Source organism: Siniperca chuatsi, linkage group LG22 (assembly GCF_020085105.1).
Source record: "Siniperca chuatsi isolate FFG_IHB_CAS linkage group LG22, ASM2008510v1, whole genome shotgun sequence".
In the NCBI taxonomy this organism is placed as follows: Eukaryota; Metazoa; Chordata; class Actinopteri; order Centrarchiformes; family Sinipercidae; genus Siniperca; species Siniperca chuatsi.
This window is the reverse complement of record NC_058063.1, coordinates 10,423,405-10,450,650: the sequence shown is the minus strand read 5'-3', so window position 1 is coordinate 10,450,650 and position 27,246 is coordinate 10,423,405. Positions and strand designations below refer to the sequence as shown.

Sequence of the window (27,246 nt, the reverse complement as noted above, 5' to 3'; positions counted from 1 at the left end):
ACATCTTCAAATTTCTTTTATTGGCTGACCAACAGTCCAAAACTCTACAATAATACAAAACAAAGCAGCAGTTGTTTATATTTGAGAAACTGGAACCAGCAAATGTTTCGCTATATTTTTTTATAATTAACTTAAACAAATCAATTATCAAAATTGGTGTTTCAATTGTTGTTGCTGTCAATTAATCCACAGCTAACTAATCTATAAACTAACCACTTAATTGAGCATTCACTAAACCCCTCCCCCAAACAGTGATTCTCCAATCATAGCTTAGCAACCGTAAGAAGGCATGGCAGGCCTGTCAAGCTTTGGATTTCTTAACATGCTTATGTGGTGTACATGGGACTGTAGAAAGAGCGATACTCTGTATCTAAATAGTTTTGAGGATGGGGCCTTTATTTTAGCCTTACAAAATAATAACACAAGAGCAAAAGTGTAAGAAAAAGGGTTAAACTTTGTGTTTATCTGCTCTAATATAAGATGCAAATGTTAGCATGCCCGACTACAGTGGAAACCTAACCCAGCATTTCTTCCAAGGCCAAGGAGCATTTCATTAGCTAACTACATGTTGTGGGGCTACAGGTTACGTAAGAAAAAGCCCTGTTCACGATAGCACATCCACTGTGTAGTATTTTTCTACTGTGTGGCAGCCGGTAACGGATGCTATATCAGGGTGTATGCTAACATTAGTGGCTCTGTCGAGTAGGGTATCTCTGCAGACATGAGACTTTGAATGGGCGGGGTAACTGTCAATCATTTTTTTATTTGGCCAATCAGAGGCTCACAATCCACTGTCAATCAAAAATGAATTTCACCAATACGCCGCCTGAGCTAATATGCCTGAAGATTCTGCAACTGGATTGCTTATTTCTTGTGTCAACTTTGTTCAGAAACAGATTTTGGTGGACTGCTAAGGTCAAATAAGTGAAAGTTTACGTAGTCTGCTTCATTCACAGGAACCCTACTACTTATGCTCATACAGTCTATGGCTCAACCCCCACTGGCTCACAGAACTAGTGACTTTCTTTAATTTGGGGATATTTATGCTCTGAGATTGCGTTACGTTCGGCAAATACATTGGTTAGCCCTCATCCCAAACCTGCCAACATTTAAGTTTAAAAATATGGGAGTTTTTTTCAGCGATGGGGGGTGTGTGGTCATGCCCTGACATTTTGACAACAGCTAACATTAACTTATCTGGTTGTAATTGTATGTAGTGTGGACTGTGTGTGTAGATGTGTTTCATAGACGATCTGGCAACTTGGGTGACATCAGACAAACGTGTATTCATGATAAAAGGGGGCCACGCAAATTACGTGAGTTTCCCAGGAGAAACAACAAAATGGGAGGGCAGCTACAGATAGCTTTGAAATATAGGAGAAACCCGAGAAAAACGGGAGTGTTGGCAGGTATAGTATAGGTAAAGTGTAAATCTGACCTCTTACTTCTTGTTTGGAAAGCGAGTCAGCTGGAAGCGTGAAAAAGTCAGGCAAAGACAGTATTTTCAACCAACTCATAGAGCCAATGTTAGCTTATTAGCTAGCTAGCTACAGCTGATAAAGTATGCTAGCGACAGTTGTCATTTCAGCCACTGAACTCAAACTTAACAAGCTAGAAATAAGAAGTCTGCTTTTGTCTTCCTCTTTCTGAAATCAAGGACCAAATTTTTCAACAATCCCTGAATTTCGATGGTAATCACTGTTCTTATCACTGAAAACTGTATGCACTGTGTGAGAACGGAAAGCTTGGTAAGCGTAATTACAGTAACTGAGGGGGGTGGTGCTCAGTGGCCAGTCAATTTTTTGAGGACAAACCACCATTCTTAGGCAATCATCAACCACCAACTGCTGTTGTCCTATATTTCTGAAACACAATCTATTTAAAAATTTCGCTTTATCTGCTTGATATTAGCTGAAAACAATACATGTTAGGTCTATCTCCAAGTAAGCATGGCAATAAGGTACAGTACATGTGTATTATCTACTGTAACACTGTGTTTATCTGGATCCCATGTTCTCTTTTCTAGGTCCCTGTGAAATGTGCTTACAGTGCACACAACCGCCCGCTCTGTGATCTATTGCTTGAGAGAGTTACAAAGAGTCCCTCATTCATTTTGCTTTCAAGCTCTCTTGCAATACCCCAGTGATGACTTACTGTACATTAAGTGTCATCCATTCTGTCTCTCTCCCACTACACCACTAAATATAACCTCGAACAGTTATTGTCCGCTGGCCACCCACTAAATATTTCATTGTTCTTTAATAAAGACCGGACTTCCTCGTCTTTTGTTGCAGTGACAAGCTGTGACGGTGATGTGCTGATCAACACATTATTGCAGGGAGACAGAGATGTAACATAAGCTTGTGCGACTGCATTGGCAGAGAGTCGATGTGGCATGCTGCGTGTGTGTGCTGCTAATGTAAAATCAATATTGGGAAAAGCAAATGGAAAAAGTCAGGCAAGTTTGTGGAGTTCAGACTGCAATGTTTACCAAAAGGTGGCCGATTTCAAGTCAATTTCATGGGCCGCTGGTGTGGCAACATGAATTCAGATGGGATTACAGAGCAAATAGCCGATTAATGGGGAACTTTCTGGATACCTAAGTCCAAAACACACATAGACTGATGCCGTACATTCTCAAACACAGAAAGAACAATCTATCTGTGCAAGTTGTTTAACAATAATTCTACCAGTTGAAGTACAACATAAAGTAAGATCAAAAATCTTTTCAAACAGGTAATTAGTTTAGCTGCTAATTTGTGAAAAATGTATCAAATTATACTGTCTCCTCCCATTCCAATCAAGCCTACCTCTCATCTTGCTTCTTTGTTTCGGCTGAACAGAGAAGATGACCATTAAAGCCCCCATGATGCCCTCCAGACTTTCACGCTTAGTGATCTGGAAGTCCTGCTAGGTTTCACACACTTTCACTCCCACACTAGGATGGCTTGAGAGTGAAAATGGAGAGAGAAAAAAAAGAGATGCTGGGAAGCCTTACATGAAAAACCAAGACTCCGCTCCAAATTTCCCTTTATATTCACCCCGGCTAGGTGGGCAGCACGAAGAGCAATAGGAGTGGGAGTTAAACATGCGTGCCTCTGTTGAGTTTTGAATTTTGACGCGCATGCTCCTCAGCCCCCTCCCTTCCCCTATTTTCCCGCTCTGAAGTGAGAGCTTGCTAGCAGATCTCTGCTCTACAAAAGCTACTTTGTACCAGTTGAGCACCTAGATTAACTGAGCGATCGGAGAGGGAGCCAGTAACATGCTGGGGAAAGTGGTACTGCCGCTCTTTTCAGCAGATCTGTCTTCACACGGGGAGGGACAGATTGGAGGAAGGCGAGAGAGCTCATGCTGTAGATAAACATTATTCTTTACTAGCTGCCTTCTAACTACATCTCCTGCTGGGGACAGGAGGAGAAAACCATGCAGTGTCCACGACCTCGACTAAGAGCTGATAACTCAGGCTGGCAGTGGCTGGTGTAAATATTTAGATTAATGAGAGAAGAGGGTCATTCCCGTGGTAATATCAATGTTATTTGATCCATCCACATTAATGGAAACATGTATTTAAATCATCAGATGATTATATTACTATTATTTCACAACAGGCTTTCTGTGAGTCCCAAAATACATTTCAGTTTAACTCGATAAATGAATCCCTCTGATTTATAATGTAAATGCTGTCAGTCATATACGTAGCAGAGAGAAAATAAACAATAAATAGAAAGAGGAATAACAGCTTGACCCTTACACCCTCCAGAAAAATCCAGCAACATTGTATTTTAAGTAAGAAAGTCTAGAGAAAATCAGTTATTTCCCATCCCATTATACAACCTATGAAAAAACAGTAATAGCCTCTTTAGAGTTGATCCTCCGGCAGCTTATTTGGCAGACTCAGACCGACTTTGGGGAAGATTCTCCAGATTATGGCCTGGAGGTCAGAATCAAGCCCACATTTTTTCCCCTTTCCATCCTTTGCTCAGAGCTGGTGAAAAATACCACAAAGATGCTCTTCTGATGTGACACATCAAAAAAGGAAAATAGAATGAAAAATACTTCCGCTCTCTGCTTGTGCCACCCACACGCAATTCATTTCATGAACTGTGTGACGGCAGTCCAATTCAGAAATGGAACAGCCAACCACTGCAATCAAGTACCAATTTGCACCCACTACATTAACCTGCTTCCTGTCTGCCGAGTGTACTTTGTTGCTCCGAGGCCTCCCACAGATGTCAGACAGAAGGTAAGGTACATACAGTACTGTGGGGCAGGCTCTGTAAACTGTACACAAACATGTTTGAACAAAAACATACACACAACCTCACACAAAGGATTGGCTGCGGCCATCCTGAAGGTCAAGGACCCTTAAATCACCAATGTGCACCCTATTTCTTTTGTAATTGGGTTCTCCTAAAGGAGTCTGACCAGCAACGGGTGCAATTACTTCAGCATGACACCTTTCTTATAATACTATATAATAACAACCACCTTACTGAGGCAAAACAATATTAGTGAACAACAGTTTTGTGTATATTCCTCTGCCTGCACACGTCTGCTTTCTATCAGTTACCTGGGTTTTAATTCAAAACTCAGCAAACAAAGATTGTTTACTTTATGCTATTGGTCCTACTTTGGACATTAGTCTTCACACCAGCCAACAACTTCTCCATTATTGAGGTCAGACAATTAAGGATCAATAGGGATTTACAAGGGGCAGATGTAATTTTAAATAGGCTGTGCAAAACTGAGATGCAGATGTTGATTATCGCCTTCATTCAGGTTCATAAACATGAAACTTTCCTACACCTGATCAGATAAGCACACCACTCACTGGATGGTCATTTGTCTTATTTTTAAAGATTTTTTGGGGGGCAATTTTGCCTTAATTTGGACAGTGACAGCTGCAGAGAGAGACAGGAAAGGTGAGAGAGGATGACAAGCAGCAAAGGGCTACAGGTCGGAAGTGAACCCGAGTCGCTGCAGCAAGGACCCAGCCCCAATGGCAGGCACTCAACAAGTCGAGCACCCTTGGTCATTTGTCTTTGCTTTGGATTGTGACTGTACTGGAAAATATGGTGGCTGTTTTGAAAATAGCAAACTTCTTAAAAACCCTTAAAATGTCTCACTTTGGTGACTCTAGGTCGTAGTGTCAACAAACCAAGACTAAGAGTTTACAGCTATGTTAGCGGCTCTGTGAAGCTGTATTTAGGCAGAGCGGAGCTTTGCGCTAAATGCTAACGTCAGCATGCTAACATGCTCACAATGACAATGCTACCATTCTGATGTTTTGTTCAGAATGAATTTACGCTCTGAATGTACACCATGTTCACCATTTTGGTTTAGCGTGTTAGCATGCTAACCTTTGCTAAACACAAAGTACAGCTGAGGCAGATGGGAATTTAATTAGTTTTATAGGTATTTGGTCTTAAACCAAAGTGTTGGACAATTCGAAATTTGACCTGATGATGGCCCTAGACAAAAAGTCAGGGGAAGACCAATGTGCCTACAATTCATCCTGAGGGGGACATGAATGTCTGGACCACTTTGAATGGCAATACATCTATGGCTGAAAAGACAATGGCTCACAGAAATGCACATGGATACCCCTACTTCCCACAATAAATCTGACACAAGGGCACTGAGAATAAATGGTCTTAAAACAATACTTAAAGGGTCATTTTTATGCCATCAGAATCATTTCAAATATGCTATAATTAACTATCCACCAAAATTGTTGTTAGTTTAAAAAAATTGCTCTTAAACATCAAAGTCTGTTTACAGGTGTTGGGGAGTACTACTGCATATGTGAAAAAAGTTGTATAAAGCCTTTTGTGGCTCCAGTGTGAAATTTGATGAATTGCCTCAAGTGATGTCACATGAGTCAGCATCAGTTGTGGCTGCAGACTACAAGTTTGAAAATATAAAAAATCTGGGGGTGTGGCGTTAGAGAGAAGTGAGCTTACCAGACCTCTGTACCCCGCTCCTCATCGCTGCTTGAGGCTAGCGGCTCGAGGTTACATTAGCTGCTACTAGCATAACACACCCAGATATTGTGGCATTGTGGGTAATGTAGGCGTCAGGTTTTCACAAGGAAGAAGAACAAAAAAGTAACCAGTCACTACATCTCCCCATAATTCACTGATTTGTCCAACTGCCTTACGTTTATGGACAGTTTAGATTATTCTGTGGACGTAACCATCAGCAGAAAAACACATATTATAAATGTCTTCATCCAGTCATGTGCATGTACATATGTATATGGAAGGGAATCCGAGTTAAATTAAGTTTTACTAGACATAAGTGGCAATGTGAGAAGGTGACAAAAGCATAGCCATTTAGCTTGAACCCTTAAGCTGTAGCCCCAGTTTGAGGATCGGTCCAAATCAGCTGAGCATGGCTTTTCAAAGGATAGCCTAATTACACTGGAGCAATAATGACTTTTCATTAAATTAGGCACTCCAGAGAATAGGTTGGAATAATCAAATGTCTCTGGGGTAAATCCTCTCCACACATACTGAGGTTTATTCCACACCACTTGAGGAAAACAATTTAAAAACAATCTGATTAACTATATGGGATTTGAGGAAGAAATTGCAACGGCAGCACAAGTGTTTTATAATTGATATTGAAGTAGAATTTAAGTGCATGGAGAACAGAACACCAATATCATCATATGCCAATAAAATCGCAAATAATATTGGTCATTTCAAGGACCAATGTTCAACACATCATGTAAACATCTTTAAAATGTAAATGCTTTTATATCTCAAGTATGTAGGTGCTCTGCTGCCCACAGATCACCTACATACCATTGAGATGGCTGTCCATTATGCTAAGTGGTGGGCTTTTTATTTCCACCCCACATAACCTTTCCTCCTCCTCTTTTTTCCTGGTGATCAATGTGATGCCATGTACAGCACTTCATTAAAAGGAAAGCTGTTAGTCTGTAGGTGTTTGTGACTCAGACACAGACTGGCGAGCCATAGGTGGGTAGTTGCCCCCACTGTCTTTTGAACTAAAAAGGCAAATGGAAATGTAGTCAAGCCATCGCCGCAGGAAGCTTGTGAACAGCAGTTGATGCATGATGAGAGCGATGAATCAGACAAGTTCAGCTGCACAGAGGTGGCCCGAGGTGAAGATCAAAACAAGAGGTTTGTGTAAGACATTACTGATGCTTATACACTCAAAACAAATCTTTTGAAAGCTAACAGCTATTCCACTTTCTTACAAGCAAAGGTACCAGAGTAACGCATGGAAAAAGAGTACAAAGTGCAGGGACCCAAACACACTTTGAGCACCTGAGAAGCACTGCAAGATCGTTTATGCTCAAGCCAAAGTGTAATTTACCTCAACAGTAAATTGCATCGACAGTATATCCTATTCTGTTACCTATTAATTAGTTGTTTCTGGCAGATCTCTGATCTAAATAGTTAGTTTAATTCTAGCAGCAGTGAACATAGGTCTTAAATAAATTGACAAACATTAGCAGATAGCGCTTGCTCTTTAAAAAGTCAATTTAAATGCATAGTATGTCATTTCTGCCTCTAGGGGTCTCTCACATCAAAACAATAACAAAAGACGTAGTTTGATGACTTTGTGAAGTGCCGTGTGATCATGGGAGCTGTTACAGTCAGCTTCTCCCGTTTAGGATTCCTTCAGTGTTCATCGTTCAGGAGGTTTTTACCAGGAGCTGATTTATCCGCAGAGGTCTCCTCCTTTCCAAAACAAACGGACCAGGTGATTAAAACCGTTAAAAACATTGAATAAAGGAGTTTCACATTAAAAATCAGTGTTTCTCTGCCGCTGTTCCGCGGACACTGGAAGCCGAGCTGCCGCTAACGTTTGCTCAGCTTGTTTTTCTGACAACTTAAAGGGACAGTTCACCCCAAAATCAAAAATACATATTTTTCCTCTTACCTGTAGTGCTATTTATCCATCTAGATTGTTTTGGTGTGAGTTGCCGAGTTTTGGAGACATCGGCTGTGGAGACGTCTGTATTTTTTGAAAATAATGGTACTATGGTACTGGTTCATGCACTATTACTTTATACCAGATTATTATCATCAACTGGTAAACCCACTTTGTACTTCACACTTATTTTATTTTATACTTGGTACTTAATTTATTTTCTGACATGTATTATAGTGTATTATATATTTTTTTTGCTTAGTACTTCTATTTCTGTGTGCACTGACGTGATAGTGAGCTGCTGTAGCAAAAGAGTTTCCCCTCGGGGATCAATAAAGTATTTCTGATTCTTATTCTGATTGTATGGCACTCGGCTTGTGGTGCTCAAAGTGCCAAAAAAATACATTTGAAAAACTCAACAGCATTGTCTCTTTCCAAAAATCATGACACGGTTACTCAAGATAATCTACAGATTTGTTGTGAGCAGTTTCATGTGAGAACTATTTTCTTTCTACCTACATGAAACCGCTCACAACAAGATCTGTGGACGTCTCTACAGGCGATATCTCCAAAACTCGGCAACTCACACCCTCCAGATGTCCAATGACTAAAATCCGTCATCCGGTTAAAATGTATAGTTAAAAACATCAAAGATCTAAAACGTGTATTGTAAAAATGTGGCCTAAAACTAGATAAGTCAATTTATGACAGCTTCTGGCAGACAACCACAATGCTGACGCATGCGCAAAGGGGATATGACAGGTGACCAAATGAAACACAGACAGTTACCTTGATTAAAATTACGGATTTCTCTAGGTCTGAAAATTGTTCTAGTCGTTTTTGGACATTTTAATGCAGAAAAACAACAACTTTGATGATGGATAAATTGTTTTTATGGGGAGAAAAAAGAAACATTCATTGCTTCCAGTTTTGCAAATGTGCATATCTGCTGGTTTTCTTATTCTTATATGATAGTAAATTGAATATCTTTGGGTTTTGGACTGTTTGTGGGACAAAATAAGCCATGTGTCTGGTCAAATCATCCACTCGGTTCATGGAGTGCTCCATTTCTCCCCCTTTTCTGACCTTTTTTTGACTAAATAATTAATTGAGAAAATAATCAACAGATTAATCAATACAGTAAATAATCATCATCATAATCATTAGTTGCAACACTAACCTGAATTACTATTTGCATTCTCTGCATCTGAAAAAGTACACACTGTATCTGTGAACACTTTTGTTTATGATAGGCCCAAACACATACTATATTCAGCATGTTATAATTAAGTTAGCTGAAATGAGAACACACGTGCACCTTGTATATTGTCTGTTATAGCTGGCCTGGTTATTATTTTTATTACATTTTAAAATATCTGATGAGGTTTATTTTTCCTCTGTTGAGTCTTTCTGCACATTCGCTTCTCCTTCCTGACATCATATTAATACTGCATGCACTGATTGTTAGACGTTTTTACTTATTTCATAGTGTGAATGTTTAATTTTATTGGTGTACTATATATTTTTCATATTTATTTGCTGTGTATGTTAATAAACCTATGAATATGTATTTCTGCAATGGCCCGGTTTCTCCACATGGCACATTACTGTAGTTTCATCTCTCAAGGAACAGTATTTATAATGTCCACTAAGTGGCAGCAAAACAACGTTAAGTGCATGTATCTCTGTCCGCGTTTGCATTTTAAAAGAATCTCAACATGGTCATGTTTCTCTACACACTGCTGACTTTTATGTATATATGACAGACAAGACAAGCAGTTTCAGTTAAACAAGCATCATAGTACTTAACAGCTATATCTAATCAGTGCATAATCCCATACCCATGTGATGTTGTCAATAAATAGATACATAAATCCATAAATAATTCATTCAGGCTTATTGTCCTGCACTACAACATAAGCTACTGCATGCTCCAATGCTCTGTTATTAATATGCCTTTTAGAGTGACACATACAATCAAGAGAGCCGAAATCTGAGCAATAAAACTAATGTAGGAGACTGTTCTTTTAAGACAGGAGGAGCTCTTGTCAACTGATAAATGAAGTGCCAGGAACTGACACAGAAGGTCTGATTAATTTCTGTCACATTATCCTCCTGCAGCAAGCAGACAGAGATGATCAGCTTACTCCAACTCCAGACATGCCCTTCATGCTGTCCTCTTTTAATTCAAACTAGAGAAAGGACAAATTATCCAATAAGACCTGATTATTACTGATTATTGTTGTCAAAGTGCTACATGTATGGCAAGAAGTAAAAGCAGTTTTTCCTAGAAGGATAAGAGGCATTTAGGGTAAGAAGCCAAATAGCATTTAGGTATAAGGATACCAAGGCCCATCAGCTCTTCTAAGTAGGGTGACACTCACAGGAAGCTCTAACTTTACAAACAAGATAACTAATAAATAAATAAAATGAGAGAGAAACTTTTGTAATTATGTAAAATGTAAGCACTAAAGAGGCAAGACATTCAGTATGTAACAGACATAAAGTAAAGGGCCAATATCTGTGCAATACATCTGCAAGCAGATTAGTGTAAACTCCAAATTGAAACATTTTTCTGACCAGAGTTATAGTAAGTGATTAATGTCCCTTCTGCCAACAAATGCTGTTAAACCTGCACAAATATGATCAGTTCTGGGTATTAAAGTATACATACCATTAGTCCACTACAGTACAATTGTGATCGATGATTATCTGCATCAGTGTCATTATGGTTCTGGTGTGCAGCAGGTGAATCAGTGGCTACAACCTACTGCTGTACAACACAATGATCCAAACAAGGTACAGCAGTGAGGTCTTAATGTGTTAAATATCCACCAACAAACACACGACAGGAAAAGGGTGGACTTATAGCAAGATAAATAATACCTCTTTCAACTCAGTACAGTTTGCCGCACTTAATCATTTAATTTGATCATTTACAGTACAACAAAACATCATGTACTTGGATACAATCTGTGACCAAATACCATACATTTAAAGCAGCTGTTTTCTCTTTAGATCTGAGATGTAGTTTGCAAAATACACAGAAAAGAAAAAGTAAAACATTTCCCATATTAGGTGTGTTTTTTGTCGTTCAATTACAGCAAATAGTGGGCAAGAAATGGAAAAATGTCATGTTTTGGACAGTAGAGGGTGCAATTGATTTATCTTGACAAACCAAAGTAGCATTAGAACAGACTCTTAAATCTCCAAATACATATCTGGGAGATGTATCAACTTCAGTTTTGAGCTGTTTACTTTACAACAATCTCATGTTATCTTGCTAAAAGCATGCATGCTATGATTCCATTCTTCCTATGTAAACAGTATTTCGATCAAAACCACGCATTTGAACAACTGGGCATTGCATAGATTTTATAACAAAGATTAGGGGCCCTTGAGAAAAAGAACAATGTAAATAACAGAGAGCAGATGTCCTTTTTTTCCCATGACGTAATACACGGCCTGCCAAAAGCACACTGCACAGGTGTCAGAACTCTTTCTAAAACAAACTATAAATCCTTCATTGTCCGATATAAATTTGAGTTTTTCTGTCAGCTTTGTGTTGGAATCCAAACAAACAAAAAAACCATCACACGAGGTAGTGATGATCCGGTCTGTTTGATAGCTGCTGAGAGTTGAGGAAAACTTTGGGTAGCAGAGTCAGTGCTTTCCTGCAACATTTTCTTGAGTATCCCGAAGAACTGCAAGCAAAGCAGTACTGCTTAAAGAGAAAATGAAATGGAAAGAGTGTAGGAAAACGGTTCACATTAAGCCTTTTCAGTGGCAAGTCATCAACATAAGACAAAATGTGAACATTTTTAATTTATAGTGCTTTTTTCCTGCGTAGGGAGGAAGATACTGAAAGACGCAATACAGGAAATGTTACTGTCTGCTACAGTATATTGGAAAAACAGAAAAATGGCTTTGCTGTTATCCTCTATCATGCTATAAGCACTTTTTTGAATGCTAATAATTGACGTGCAGAAAAGCAATAACTGATTCTAGCACAACCTCAAACAAACTGACGTAAAAGCAGTTCTTAAGACTCACTTGCCTGTCCAAAACAAGAGTATTTAAGCAGCAGTTGGCAAAGGACGCCTCAACATCCAGATGTTCATTTTGGAAAGAATCTGCAACCTGCTGTTTCTAATTAGGGATCAATTAAGAACACACAGTAGGCACAGAGGTTGTCATGAGGCATATTTTCAAAGCCACACTGCAGCAGCAGGGGATGATGAATCAGAGTTTGCCAATGCAAGCTTCTCTGTACAGTTAACCTCATTTATGAAGGATGGCTGGGCCGCCAACCAGCAATAATGATGCAACAACAAAAATGTCTGTCAGTATATTCACACTCAGCGCTTTACTTTTCCTGCACAGTCACTAAAGCGTCTGCCATCACCAATATGTACCACACCTTCATCTGCAGAGCAGCTCTGCTATCGTCCTGAGACTGGTTTAACCACAATATTTTGCTGCAGCGACACCGGGATACACTACCTGCCCAGATGGTCTGAATCAGTGGGTATCGGCCCTCGCGGTGTGCCAACTGCCATCAATCACAGACAAATACAGTCCAGTAAAAAGGTTATTTCCCTTCAAATGGTGGCACAAAAACAAAAGCCTAATTTCCGCAACTGGGCCAAGCAGGGCAGCTCAGCCACTTTTATGTTTATTGAACCCCAGTGAATCCACTATTTGGTAGCACAGTTGTTTGGGGACATATAGAATAAATAATAAGGAAGCCTTGGCAAGCTCGATTTTGCAGGGCTTTGATGCGCACATGTTGCTTTTTTGTGAAATGTATACAAATAACTGTATTAATGTATGTTTGCTTACACGAATACACCTTTTTCTTCCTCCTTTTCTTTGAACGACTGACTGTAAACAGATAAAGGTGTATGACTCAGCACTACGTTTGGTGACGCATCCAAGTACAGAACTTTCCTCGAGCCATAATAAAAGCTGGGGAGCTGGCCAGAGTCATAATTTAAATCAAGTTGCTCTGACGCCCCATGAAGCAACATCCAGCAAATTCAGTATTACAGAGAAACAGTTGAAAAATAATAACTTTTCTATACTGCAGTGTGACTGCAGGTAAGAGACAACACACAGATTTTGAACTCTCTCACATCCTGCACCAGTGGTAATATGGGGCTGTCCAACATGGACGCCGGCCAAGCAGTTACAGTTGGGCGCGAGTCTCAGTGGCACCCGCTCAAGTCGATCTGTCATTAGCACAGCCCCACCTGCTGCCATTGTGCACCCTGTAGGCCCGGCCTGTGTCACATTCTTTTATTACACCCTGACATGTAGCTGCTGTCTGTGCTGTCTATGACAGAGAGCCCACTGATCACAGATCAGCGTCCACCGAGCCGTACAGCACGTTGAAAAAGTGTCCAAACCGACAACTGAAAATCACAGTGGCGCTGCAAGACTGGTGCTTTTCTCCTCAATCAGGTGTGAAATGTATCAGGTCAAGCCAAAACATATCAGAATCACAATTCTCACAGAGCAGCAACAAATGGCAAATCTGCACAGACGGTCGCAATGACATCAAAATTCTGGTTTTGTTATCCCTTATCAAATCCTTCATAATTTTAACACAGTAGATATTGTATTACAGCAGTGCAATGAGCAGTGTTCACTCTGAATCATAACTCCTCACACCCGATTCATCTCCAAATAAAAAAACTATGAAACTCATGCTGTGATGTGAGGATAAACCCAATAAATCCTTCCATGGAACAGTACATGCAGTGTTATGATTGCTGCTGTTATTTGGGGGCACAAATATCGCTAAATAAGCAATCCAGATGGTAGATGAAAACATAATATAATGCTCCTTTGAATCTGGGTGCTCCTAAACCCCAACAGCAATAAACATTACTCCTCATTACACTTCATTTTTAGCAATTTTGTATACTGTACATTATCATTCAACACATTATCTTAGCCAATTGTGCTCTGCTTGAGATAGCACAGGAGCAGTTTATAGTCCTCTGCATGAGAAATTTCTATTGAGCTCTAAAAGGTATTATTAAGTATGCACAGTTTAATCAGCATGCTCGGTTTCAGTCACATATTGTTCAGCTGAGAGAGTGGGGATTTATCCAGAAAGTAAGGTCATGTAGGAGAACTGAGCACAGCAGTGGTCCCTGCACATAAAAAAATGTAATGAGGCTTTTATGGTACTTGTGCTCTACTGGACAACAAAAAAGCAAAAACTTAACAGTATGGTTTTCTTTTTGGTCTGATTTAACGCATAGACTGGTGTCTTGGCATTATTCAAGTATGCAACTGGAGGGAAATTTTTACATTTAGAAAACTTGAAAACGAACTAGAAAACAACTATAACACAACTCAAGTAAATAAAAGAGGCACAGGGCGCAGATATCAGGCAGAAGAACAGGAACATGTGCACAACATGACAAACTGGCAAAGGGGAAAGGCTGGTAAGCTGGTTAAATGAAGGACTGATGAGATAATAAGGCGCAGGTGTGTCACCAGGTGGGGATGATGGGAATGCGAACAGGTGGATGTGATCAGGATTGGTGGGTCCGAGGGCATGTGATGGACAGGTGAAGGGAGGCAGGGACAGAGGCTGAGCGCAACTGAGGCAGCCGTCGCATTTAGCCTGTTAAAACAGTTGTATTGTCTATTGTGAGTGGCATTTTTCACTGTTCTGATTTAAAATTACAAAAATCCTTTGTAGTTGTAGACCTAGTTTCTTTCAGTATACTAAGCCCAGTGGGTTAAGCTACCATTACAAACAGTGTGCTAAAATGCTATGCAATGTTCTATATTTGAGTACATTACCTACAGTCTTCAAATCTGAAGTGATTTACAGTCTACTCATTGCCAATTAGTTTTATATGTGACAGTCTTGCATGAAAAAAAAAAGTCAGTGTAGTGACAGGCAATGCTTTTAATTTGTCAAGTAGGAATTGCTTTATGAGCTGCCCCTGTGTGAGCGTATGTCCATGTGTGCACACTGGTGTTTTTACTGTACCATTTAAATACAAGTTCAAATACCAGCTGAGAAGTGCAATTGTGTATCCTTGGGTGGACAAATCTTCAGCGGCCCTTGGCTGTGCCGGGGTCACAAACAGTACCATGAATGACACATTCATAAACCGCCTCAGGCCACGATCTCATCTAAAATCTATTAGGCTGGCTCTGATGACAGTTCATCACCAACAGTGACAAGTGAAACACTAACCATGTCAATGATGCTAACACTGCGGCGACACACGGCCCCGCCCGATATGCACCAGCTCTCTATCAATAAATCAGCGAGTGGAGGGGAAACCCTTTTCCCCGGGTAAATGGCGAGACATGTTGCAAACCATCTTCTTGCCCAGACTTGCAGCCCGTAACCAAACGCTATCTGTGCCTGCGGCTAGGGTAACACTGAAGTATCACCTCCTCTCTTATATTCCCCACATCAAGGCCAGATTACGTGTCAATGCCGGGAAGTTGCAGCCTGAATTTCATCGTGTTATGCCAGCATTCAGTTCACTTTCAGGGGCTGAGAAAAAGTGAGATGATGTTTGGTGGAAACAGTTGATTTACTTTGTTATTATCAGACTTATCTGATATACTGTTGGAAGGCAAGGGAATTATTAAAAAGTGAATAGCAGCAGTGCAACAGAGATTAGGATCATTCCTTGAAAAGATGTGTTTACTATCTAATTTAAAAGTTGAACTCAAGCCACCAGCTTTTCATCATTAATCCTTGTATCCCCTCTCAATCTTTGAGAGGGGATACAAGATTCTGTCTTTATTTCATGCCTCTCCGAATCACTAAAGTCTGCTTGCATTAATATACTTTAATCCTGAGTGTGGATTGTCTGTGGTTCCCTGTATCTTTGATCTGAAACTAGAAGCCAATCAATATGTACAATCTACAAGCTGTCTACAGTATCAACCAACCTCACACAAAATGTTCAACATTCACTTTCAAGTAAGGGCCTAAGAGTGCAGTATATTATTCTATATTATTATTACTGGAAGACTGCACCACTAAAATATTCTTTTATTAGTTTCTAATGTCTTTATGTTCCATTGTGATGGCACTAATGTGCCTACTCTGCAATGACAGAAACAAAGGCTGAACACTGCTGGCTCCAGATTGTCTTCCAAGTGGATGCTACAGTACATATCCTGTCAGGCAAATTCAGTTGCACACACTTCGCACCGACAGCGGGGAACTAACACTGTGATTAAGGCTGTTGGTGTCTCTTAACATGCTGAGACAAAGGAAAGACAGTTGCTTCTCTACCAAATGCTTTGTAGATATCTCAGCAGCGGTGGAGGTGGATGTGGAGAGGGCAATAAACAGCGAGATGGCAGCTTTCTCTGTGGCTTAGATCAGTTGATCACCTTTTTGGCATGTGACCCTTTAAAGCAAAGCAATGTCTACTCACGCTCCCTTGTCACAGGTTGTGCATATCTATAAGCAATGAGTGAACTTGGGTATTTGAACTTTCTTTTTTTTCTTTTTTATAAACACTAGTGCAGATACAATACCTGAGTTTTGATACAGATACCAAAATGGTATTTTTCAATATTGTACTATGAGAAATATATATATATATATAAATAAAAGTTTTCAAATGTTAAATGTCTTAATAAATGCAGCCTTACAAGAATGTTGCCTATATAAAATTGCCTAAAATTGGCACTATACAGTCACATTTCGGTCAGTACGAATTGAAATAAGTACTGAGATTCGAAACCCGGAAGTACTGATGTTCCCTTCATTTGAAACATTTTTAGATGCCATAAAAGGCCAAACTATCCAGTATTTCACAATCAAATTTAAAATTAAATCTTGCAACCCCTCGAGTGTCATGACCCCCAGGTTAAGAAACCACTGGCTTGGATGAAACAAGGTTATGCAACCTCAACCTGTGTAGCCAAACACTGTTCGATCCCACAGAACTTATTTTAAATTCTGGTGGAAATCACAAAGATACCAAGTATGTTAGGCTGAACTTTTGAGAAATGTGCATAAAATGATGCAAAAGACATCTTGAATATTTACATTTTATGGAATGGTGCAGCCATAAAAAAAATAACTTGAAAACTTAAGTCTTTAATATTTTACTCAGCATCAACATCATGTGCTGCAGCTTCAGTGCAGAGTTGGAACAAGTTGATAAAGAACAGGATGTTCAAACATAGAGTAATAAGATGATTTTTCCAACCTTAAAGATAAAAAGGGGACAACTGGGTGTGAATGGGAAAACTGAACGTTAATGTGATGACAGAGATGTAATAAAGAAATAATGTAACAGTTCAGTATACACATTTTAGTCAATTAGGTGACTACAAAAGAATGAAAATCCAATTACTTTTCATTACGCTTGATTTAGTTACAACACCACAGACATCACTATGCTGTATAAGATAATACAGTAGGCAAACCACCTATGCGAGCATGCCATAAAATGCAAGCCATGCATAACTGAGGGCAAAGATCTATGAGGCAACCCTCTGCTGTGTAATTGCTACTGTACAAACAGGTTCTCTCATCTACCGTAGACCTCAGCATTTGTTCTCAAGGTCAAAGTCAAGGCAACCTTTAAATCCACCTCCACATGATACTATAGTCACTGACCTTCCACCCTCTCTAAGCTATTTACAGAACCAGCTCATCTATGGTTTACCTAACAGAACTAGGCTGAGTTCCTGCTAATAAAATTTGTAGTTAACTTGCCAGGCAGAAATGTCTGTCTGAATTATGCAGTGCATGGTAAATACTGAGCTCTGACAGTGTACTCCTTCTTGAGGCATTTCAGTTCAATATAAGGTGAACATAAAACACTGAACGTTCCCCTGAGGGGTGGCAGTTAGTGGTACAGAAATTATTTGAAGATGAGAGAAGTCAGGTGGACAACGTCGTCACCATAGTGATGCTGGCAGCTATGGTTTTTAATGGCATGTTAGGCCTATCTTTAAGTGATGCAGTCACAGCTCATTGAGAATCCATATGTGGATGTGAGAGAGCATACTGTGAGAGCGATTACAAAAATTAGGGTTCCCAATTTGTGTGAGTCAACCATGAATAGATTACTGAGCGGGCCTACTAGGTACAGGCCCAGGGGTCCAAGGGGTCAGGGGCCAGAACCTCTATTTATAGTGACTGTAGACACTTGTTGGAAAGTTACACAGTTTGGTTGAAAGCAGGAATGTCTTGAACATGTTTATTTATTTTTTTTATCAGTCTTTTAATATTGAATATCGGCCAACCAAATCCAATCCAACATTTGTTTTTGTTTATTTTTTCCTTCACATTACAGCTGTACAGCATTCTGAGGTTAGAGTAACATTTCATTATAATACAGGCAGGCAGACAGACAGACAGCTTCTCTTCATCTCCAGCATGAACTAAATACTGAATTTCAGCTGTAGTTTCAGCTGCACCTGTGAATTCTGGTTCACCTACAGAATGTCACTGAAAGAGACAAAATGACTACAAAGAGACACAAAATTACTATATGGAGATGCAAAACTACTGCAAAGAGATGCAAAACAACTACCAACAATAAAGCCGTTTTGCGTCTCTCTAGGTCTGGGGGTCTTGCTCCTATGTAGGAGGGGTTGGGGTCCTTTTACATGTCTGTGCCCAGGAGCCGTTGTCTAATAATCCGTCCAAGGAGTCAACTATTTTCTTCATGGCATGCCAATCTCTCCCCCTGCCGAACTCCCCTTCACTGATACTCGTCATACTTGTCAGGCCGGTGCAGTTTCTGAATCATGTGGTCTGCCTATGTGGTGCCATCAAATGAATTCAACAAACACACAACCACACAAACACACACACACACACACACACATACACAGACACACTGTATTCCTTCTCTATTTCCACCCAACTGTATATGACAAATACAGCAGGTGGATACATTCCAGCATTTCTCCACTCACCTGAGGGAGGAATTAATTTTCCAGAGCCAGGCACCAGAGCATTGTGGGCCGTGACAGCACTTGCTCGGTGGTAGGCTTTTCATGGTTTCACTTTTAAATCAGAACACAATGTTGGAAAGCAGCCTGTTTCTCTGCAATTATGCAACTAATTAAGCTGTTTGCAGGAGTCAATTATAGTAACCCACTCTGTAGGTTTACAAGCCTCAGTGCAGTTTTAATGTGAGGCCATCTCAAATTGCAGCAAGTGCTGTTTAGCATGCATTCGTCACAGCGGTACAAGCGAACGCCACTCAAGTGGTAATACATTCATTTTCGGGGAACAGGGAAATGTAGTTAGGCAAAATTTCCTAAGGGACACACTTACACACACGAATAAACACCAGCCCAAGGTGAGTTTTCCACCCAGAGCTCAGATTTGTATGTGCTCTGGGGAAGGGAGAAATGGTCTTTTAATGCAGTTAGGGACCGCTACTCTGTGTCATCCATCTCTGGTGGAAGACCCACATCAGTCTGTAGGCCTCTGCCATGGCTCTCTAGTAATGACCAGAGGGAGAGGGACCAACCAGGGTTTAGTCACAGGAAGAAGTAGCAGGTATGAGGGACAAGTGTGTCAATAATCATGATACCATAAAACTATGACAGTTTGACACAATCTAAGTAATGGCTGCAACTAACGATTATGTGTAATATCAAATGGTCTGTTGAATATTTTTTCAATTAATCTATTAAACGTCTAAGCTGTAAAATGTCAGAATTACATTTTTTTAATTGGTTCATCATTTCAGCACGAATGCAAGTACTTTTATTTTTTGATTTGGTAATATGTGGATATTGCTTCATTCACCAAAGGCAGTTGGGTAGTGTTAGTGAGAAAAGCTGAAAATATACTACAAATGAAAGTGACTTATTTGCTCAATTAAAATGGCTGAATTGTGGCCAAAAATAACATTTTACATTGCTTTAAATGCTGCTGTGTATGCAGATTCTTCATCTGAATGAAACAAATGTGCGCAGCTTTGTTCACTCCACTGGTAAACAGTAGCAGCACAAACTTGACATTCCTTTGGGCATAGTGTTTCCAATTAATTTCCTGCTCACTTCCAGGAAGAATTACATTGAGGTACTCTTGCTGAATTTGTGACGGTTTGTGTATTTACAACACATGAGCGCACAGGCTTACAACCAAGACAGGAGAGTCTCCTCATATTTCATACTTAAAACCGCAATCTGTAAGCTCCCCCCATCTGGTGTGGATAGGGCTGAGCGAGTATCAATTAATGAGTGATATGGCAGATGACCATATCGTCATATTCAAGTTATTCGTTGCACATTTTAGTCATTTATTTCTGCATTAAATGCAGGCGGCATTTACATGCAAGAGATTCGCTCTCCCTCTCCCAAACAGTCACGGACAAACTAATTAACCATCATTGTCCTGACTGAGTTAACTTTAGTTTCAGACAAAGATAACAGCAGGTCGATCATATGGAGGTGGTTCACTTGCTGGAGGGCAAATGTGAAACAAATTACTATCCTCTGCAAAATACCACAAAACAATTGCTACTGAAGCCAGCAGCACCACAAATCTATCCCTTCACCTAAAACAGCCACCTGTGCAGAATAAAGAATGCATAAAACTATATAAAAAATAATAATGTACAAGTGCCACAAGATAACAGCAGCTACATTTGAAGTCTATGGGATTAAAGTTCTCCGTCACTACGACGGATTTCCGTCTATTAGATTCCAGAGAGGCCATGTATGAGCGTAGATTCGAAGGGAAAAAACTTACGGGACTTAGGAATCTCCAGGTGACAGGTAGTAGTGACAGGATTTGTATAGACATCTTACCACATTGGTTTTGCACGTGCTGCAGATTTATCGTCTTTTACAGCTACTCATATGTTGAAAGCAGCCGCGAGTGAAGTCGTCCCTGTTACCCAAGACATGAAGCGAGTGTGTGTGTGTGTGTGTGTGTGAGAGAACAAAGATTTGAGTACGTAAAGCGTAGTATCGTGTCTTTTAGTATTTTATTCCTACAAAAGTGCTTTTGGAGTGGCCTTGTCAAAGTCCTGTTCCTAGTTGAAATGATGAAGTATGCATAAAAACCTCTCTCTAGTCTCTCTGAATGAATGTCAGATACCAAATAACAGGTGTTATTTGTTTTCAGTTATCACTCCTAAAACCAATGCAACAAGCTATTAAATCAATATATTACATAGATGATTTTTGATCACTTTTTCTGGAAATGATTACAATAATATATTTCAAAAACTGCATTGTTGGTATGAACAGCATAATGCAGTAACTTTAACACAGCAAAATGGGAGCAGATCAGAAAACAAGGAGGCTTCATACTCAAACATAAATATATATACTATCAAACAGGGAGGGAATTGGAAATAAAGACCTGTCTCTATGCCTGCTTCAAAATAAAGGCCTGCTATCCTCTGGCATCAGCAGGTGAGAGAAATAAAGGCCTCGGCCACTATTTGAGAATTTACGGTATGTTATTTTGGAGAAAATGGGAAAATGTCGAGATATACATCGTATACGGCGGCACAACCTAAAAATATCAAAACATAATATATAAGCCATTTTTGTCCAGCCCAAGGTGTGGGGTATCAGGAAAAAGAAATACAGACCTCAAGTCAAATTGCTCTGAGCACAATTTGACAGCAGTTTGACAGCAATTAGAATTTTCACAAGTTAATAATAATATTTTTCTAGTATATTGCAGCCTTAAGCAGACAGCCCTTCAACTGGAGGAAACCCTGTTATGGCAGATGCCTGCATTGCTGAAATATCCTTGAGGAGAGCACTGAATCCCTACCAGTTGCATTGATGTTGTACTATAGCCAGCCTGACATCCATAAAGGATCACAGTAACTCCTATTCTTGACTGTGATAAACGTTTCATAACACTCGCCTGCCTTTGTGGAAACAATGGAGAAAGAGTTAAAGTCTGCATCAAACAGTACAGGCTCAGCAAGCATCATAAAATCACATTTCATGGTGGCGTCAAAGCTCTGTTCTGTATCTAGGCTCAGGGTCAATAGCCAATCGATGAATTTAATTTCCCATCTTCATAGCTCAGCAACAGAAATTGACCAAATTCAGAGAGAACATGTAAGCATAGAACAGATATAGTTTATGTCTGATCTCTGCATTTTAGTATGATGTCAAGGATTTTAAGCTTGTGGAACAATGTATACCAATTATTTGAGATTACAACTTTGCACGTTCAAATGTGTTAAAGAATATTGTTAACAAGTAGAAAGAAATGTGCACACAGATATAGCATACAGTAATACAGAGAGAATCTCTGTATTAATTGCAACTGCACACAAAACTCAATTAGAAGGTTGCATGATTTTTTACCCTTTTCTGTCATGGCATTCAATCAACCAATAAAAATAAATTGAGAGGGATGTATTCTTTTAAAGCAAGGAGAAATGTACATGTTTAAAATGAATAACTCATGCCTCATTTGCTGATTTTTTTTCTCATTTAGAATTTGACACCAAAGTTTTGGGTCTTTCGATAAAGAAATCATATTTAACTTAACATACAGCTGAGTTTCAAGAGATAGCCTATTTCACAATAAGCATGAATTTACATCAAATTTCCCCCTTGGAAAGGATCCTTAGCAAGATCTTCTTTATCGCCTGCAGGATTGTAAACCTTTAAGCTTAGTCAAAAACATGCTCCCTTTCATTCTTGCCCTCAGACATGGCTTACACATCAATTATTCACATTCTTCCATTTGCCAGAAGTGGGGAATTGAATTTAAACCCAATAAAATCCTGGCGCAACACAAATCATCAGTGATTCATTGCTGAAGTTATACAGTGTGTAAAGAGGAGGTGCAAAAAGGCAAAGGCCAAGTTTCCCTGTGTTCTTACGTTTGTTTGTACCAAACAGCAGAGAGACAAAAGATGGGCAAAATATGAAATAATAATGAGAACACAACTGTCTTGATAGTGAACATGAAGCCTGTGTGTTTTGAATGCGTAGCTGATGTGTTGAGCTCTGTGTTAGATGAGTGGAGTCGTGCTGAGGTCATGAATAAGAGATCAGCAGAGGCACTTTCAATGATCTCATACATAAATTTAACTTAATAAATACAATATGGGTTGAACTTAACAGCAGAGTGAGGAAAATAAAGCCTAACAGTGATTGTATAAGGTATTTATATGATGTAATAAAGAAAATTGGTATTTTCCCTCAAAACATTCTTGAACCACATGCAACAGATTGTATCTGTATATCAAAGCCCAACATTTTCTGTGCTGATGATGGCAGGCAGATGCATTGTGACAGCCCACACATGCACAAGTCCCCTTGAAATGTCCAAGTATTTTTGCACTGTTCTGTCAAAGCAGATGCGCCACCACCAGCAGCAACAGCAGCCTTGCCGTAGTGACATAAACCCGCTCACAATCCCAGTGAAAGGCACTCTAAAGCCTCTGCAGTGACCTATGGAAAAAAAGCCCTGACAGTTCTGGGTTAACAGAGGAAACAACCCCCTGCATATGGGGATATCTTAAAAGGACATCGTAAAAATCAACAAACATACATGTGCTATAGGTTTATACGAAGGAATCAATCAGTGCCCTTCTCATCACTTATTTTGATAGCCCATTATATCACCATGGTTGACTGATCAGACTTGCAAAGAGAGGGCAATCAGTATTAGCATAGGTTATACCCATGCAAGGGTTATAAAACAGTGGTAGGCAGAGCAGAAGCATGTGAGGTGACTACATAGTGAGACTGCAGGAAAATAATGGTCTTCTAGTCCTGACTGGGTCAGTCATTATGGGACTAAAACTACAGTTATGGTGTGCTTTGATTGTCTAACAGCCCAAATTCAGCTAATCCGCTTATCGAAATGTATGTGATTGGTGTTTCTTTTCGATTTTTTTCCCCTTGTCATCAGGGACTGAAAAAAGAACTGCTCTACCCTAAAATCATTAGTTTTTGGTCATGAGCGGGGGGGTGGGGGGTACGACACACCTTACCTGCAGTTTTCATGCACTTAGCCTGAGGACATTTCAAACTGAAGGCACTGCCTGCCTTTTCTTTCTCCTTATTCCAGAGATTTACCCACCCAACCAGAGAGTCTATTTTAGCATGTCCCAGCTTGCAATGGTCAAATTCGCTGAGCACATTGATCGTTTTGTTAAAGGACAAGTAATTGTGGGCGGGTGGTGTGCTCTGATTGCCTCTGGGCTTCTTCAAGACCAATTTGTCTGGTTGTCACTTGACTCAGTGGGGCTCAGAACTCAGTGTGGGGAAAGGAAGGAGCCTGACAGGAAATGTCATCTCCTTGTGACGTGTCGAGTACTTCCTCCTTGTCCGTCTGTGTGAGTTTGCTTGCTGATGGGTGTGTGCATTTTCTTTTGTGTGCCACTGGGCAACGCAACACTGGCGATCGATAATGAGACCCCCTTCTGTCTGTGTTTTGTAGTGTATCTGGCAGAGCATAGTATTTCAGATGTGACTCAACCAGTGTAATTTAGTTTCACAGGGATAAAAATGTTTTTCTTTTTCTTAAATGATCAGGTAAATTGATTTGGCAGCTGTGGAAATTTAAGCTTCAAATGTTTTTATAGTGATGCTGAACGTAGATTTCCGAGTTTGCTCTTCTGCAATAGCCTTGTTTACTCTCCATGATCTAGAGAGAATTAACACCTTGACTTGGTCAAGCAAATCTCTTAATCAGCATAACCTCCTGAAAGCATCATTCAATATACCGATAAGATCCTTTCATATAACACACCGACACCATGAACAATCTATAACAAGCCCATCTGTTTCAAGTTAAATGGAATTTCACACATCTCATCAGCGTCTTTCTCCAACAAAAATGACATGCAGTGAATGTATTCATCAGTGTGGCAGCACTTACAAACACATTCTCAAAAAACTATCACAAAACATCACATAGCATCTTTTGTGGAGAAATCATCACCTCTACTGTGTCTTCCCTCTTTAGAGCATTTTCACCGTAGTTGCTCCCGGCTCTGGATTTAGCCAGCCATTACAGAACAAGGCCCATTTTTCATCTGTAATGGGGTCCTCCATTAAACATGAACCTGGAGGTACTATCATTTAGCTTGGCGCCATTACTTCCACAAACCAGCAACAGATACTAGAAGAGATGAGACACAATGAAAAGGTAAAGCTTTAGAGGGAAAGAGAACAACTAATAGAAACAGAACAAAGAACGGATTTAAAGCTGTTCACACTCAACCTCTGGTATCCTACAGCTACAAGGGTGAATTCACCCCAAGGTAACCTAATTACTCTCCCCCATGGCGTTTTCAAGGTGAGATGTTGGGACACACTTCTGCATCGTTTGGTCTGGGGAATCATGAGGATTGATTCATTTTAAAAATTGCAATTATTTACCATTTGTCACTGCTCAAAACACATATTGGATCAAGTGTCTTACCTATTTCCATGTATAATATACTTCCACAAAACTATCATAACACTGTAAAATCTTGAAAATGTGAAGATATTTTGGTAGTGCCTTCTCTGAAAATATTTATCCAGGCAATTGTTGAGAAATGTTGATTAGTAATGTGTAGTGCAGTAATGTGTGATGCATATTGTTATGGTGTTGTATGTTCATTTCACTTGGCTTTAAAGCTACACTAATTAATATTGTTATATGAACAATGGAGAAAATTACTACGTGTAACGTGTCACTCGTAGTGACAAACCCACAGAGAATTACGACCAAAATCTACAGTTCCCCTCAGCTCTGTGGCGCTTTTTAGCATTTTCAGCTTAGCGTTTTGGTTTTACAGCCCGCACCTTTACTGTTCTGGTTCACTCTCACAGTTCTCATTAACTCCACTTCCAACTGCAGCAGGCAGCTGTTTTCAGCGAAAAAGCTCTGATAATCCCACTGTACTGTACGTGCCCAGCACCAACAGACAGGCAAAGTTAGCAACTAGCATAGCAGAGCTAGGTTTTTCCCTCAGGAGTTAGTGGAGCCCAAATGAGAGCTAAAGGGAGAGTGAATATTACAGTTCACCAGCTGGTCATAAACATGACTCTGATGAATGCTAATGTTGCTCCATGTTTGCTTGAGTAGGCACCTGTTTGCTAACACATTTCGCCATATCAACTTTATAAGCCAATAATATGTCAATATTGTGTTCAGTATGTTTATATAAATTGTGTTTCGTTGGCCCCAAGTGGCCAAAAAATAAAAAATCAGTTAATGCAGGTTTAAGAGTTTAATAAGTTCAGAAAATAGTGTCTCTGAAATATAATACATTCTTTAAAACCGGGAAATGGCATTTAAGTGAAATCATGATACTGCAACAAGCAAAGTTCACAGATATCTGGTCATTTATCCCAGTAGATTATATCTAATACTTTGCTGAGCTCCAAATCTATGTAAATGGGGAATATGTGCTGCAGTATAAAATCAGGTAATAACAGAGATTTAAGAACAAGCAGTTGCTATCGACTAATCCTTTTCATAATACCTTATCAAAACCCTGAGTGTCTGATTACACAGACAATACCACTGTGAAACATGGCAGAGAAATCTAGCCTCCTACTGTACCACGCTGAAACCCCACACCACTACCCCTGCATGATAAACAATATCAGCCTCCCAGAGAGCGCCTCGTCTTTGATGGCACTTTCCATCAGCACACTGTGAAGTACACCGTTTCAGTAGCATCCACTGGGAGAACACTGGCACTCAATATTTGCTCTATACGTATGAAGTCATAACTCATCAGACGGCCTAAGTGAAGTGACAGACTCTAAATCAGAAAGTTAATGAAAAGTTAAAGCAGAGCTCTAATAAAAATTCAGAAAGGGCAATCTGAGGTGGGAGAAGTTAAAAGTGGTCAAGTGTGCTAATTTGATTGAATTGTGATTGTACCTTACACAATTACGAATTTCACAATAAGGCATGGGTATAATACATTATCCTAATCCTGATATCATTACAGTTAGGCTACTTACACAGTAGACAAATGCATAAATGCATGCGGTACTCTACAATTTGTTATAAAGTTTCCTCCGGCAGGATGTTCTATATTTAAAAAGGGGAAGTTATAATACATTGCATAGTAAGTGAAATGTAATCTCAAAAATAGATGGGTAAAACTACATGCTGTGATGTGACAGTAATGAGGAATACACTTGGTTTTAAATAAGTCCCTATTTGCTACTTGGTTGATACCCTACTGCTCAAGCCTAATTCAAATGTCTTTTAAACTTATCTTTAATACAATACAAACACCACAGTGGACCACATGTTGGCCTCTCTCCCAGATAAAACCAAGGGTTATATTTATTTTATGTGAGGCCAATCAGAAAATCTACACCTGCTGCTATGTGCACATGAATGCTTGCAGTGAC

The 27,246-nt window shown here is 39.7% G+C and overlaps 1 protein-coding gene across 13 annotated transcripts in view; it reads right to left on the bottom strand.

The window, feature by feature from the left end:
- kcnip4a (potassium voltage-gated channel interacting protein 4a) overlaps window positions 1-27,246 on the bottom strand; it is a 146,101-nt gene that overhangs the window by 59,998 nt on the left and 58,857 nt on the right. Inside the window, exon 1 of one of the 13 annotated variants that reach the window (XM_044183633.1) lies at window positions 2,811-2,992. The exons of the other annotated variants lie outside the window; for them this stretch is intronic. Coding sequence (XP_044039568.1) covers window positions 2,811-2,868 — 58 coding nt within the window. The 5' untranslated portion in view covers window positions 2,869-2,992. Of the gene's footprint in view, window positions 1-2,810; window positions 2,993-27,246 lie in introns of those variants that run through there. 13 annotated transcript variants of the gene reach the window in all.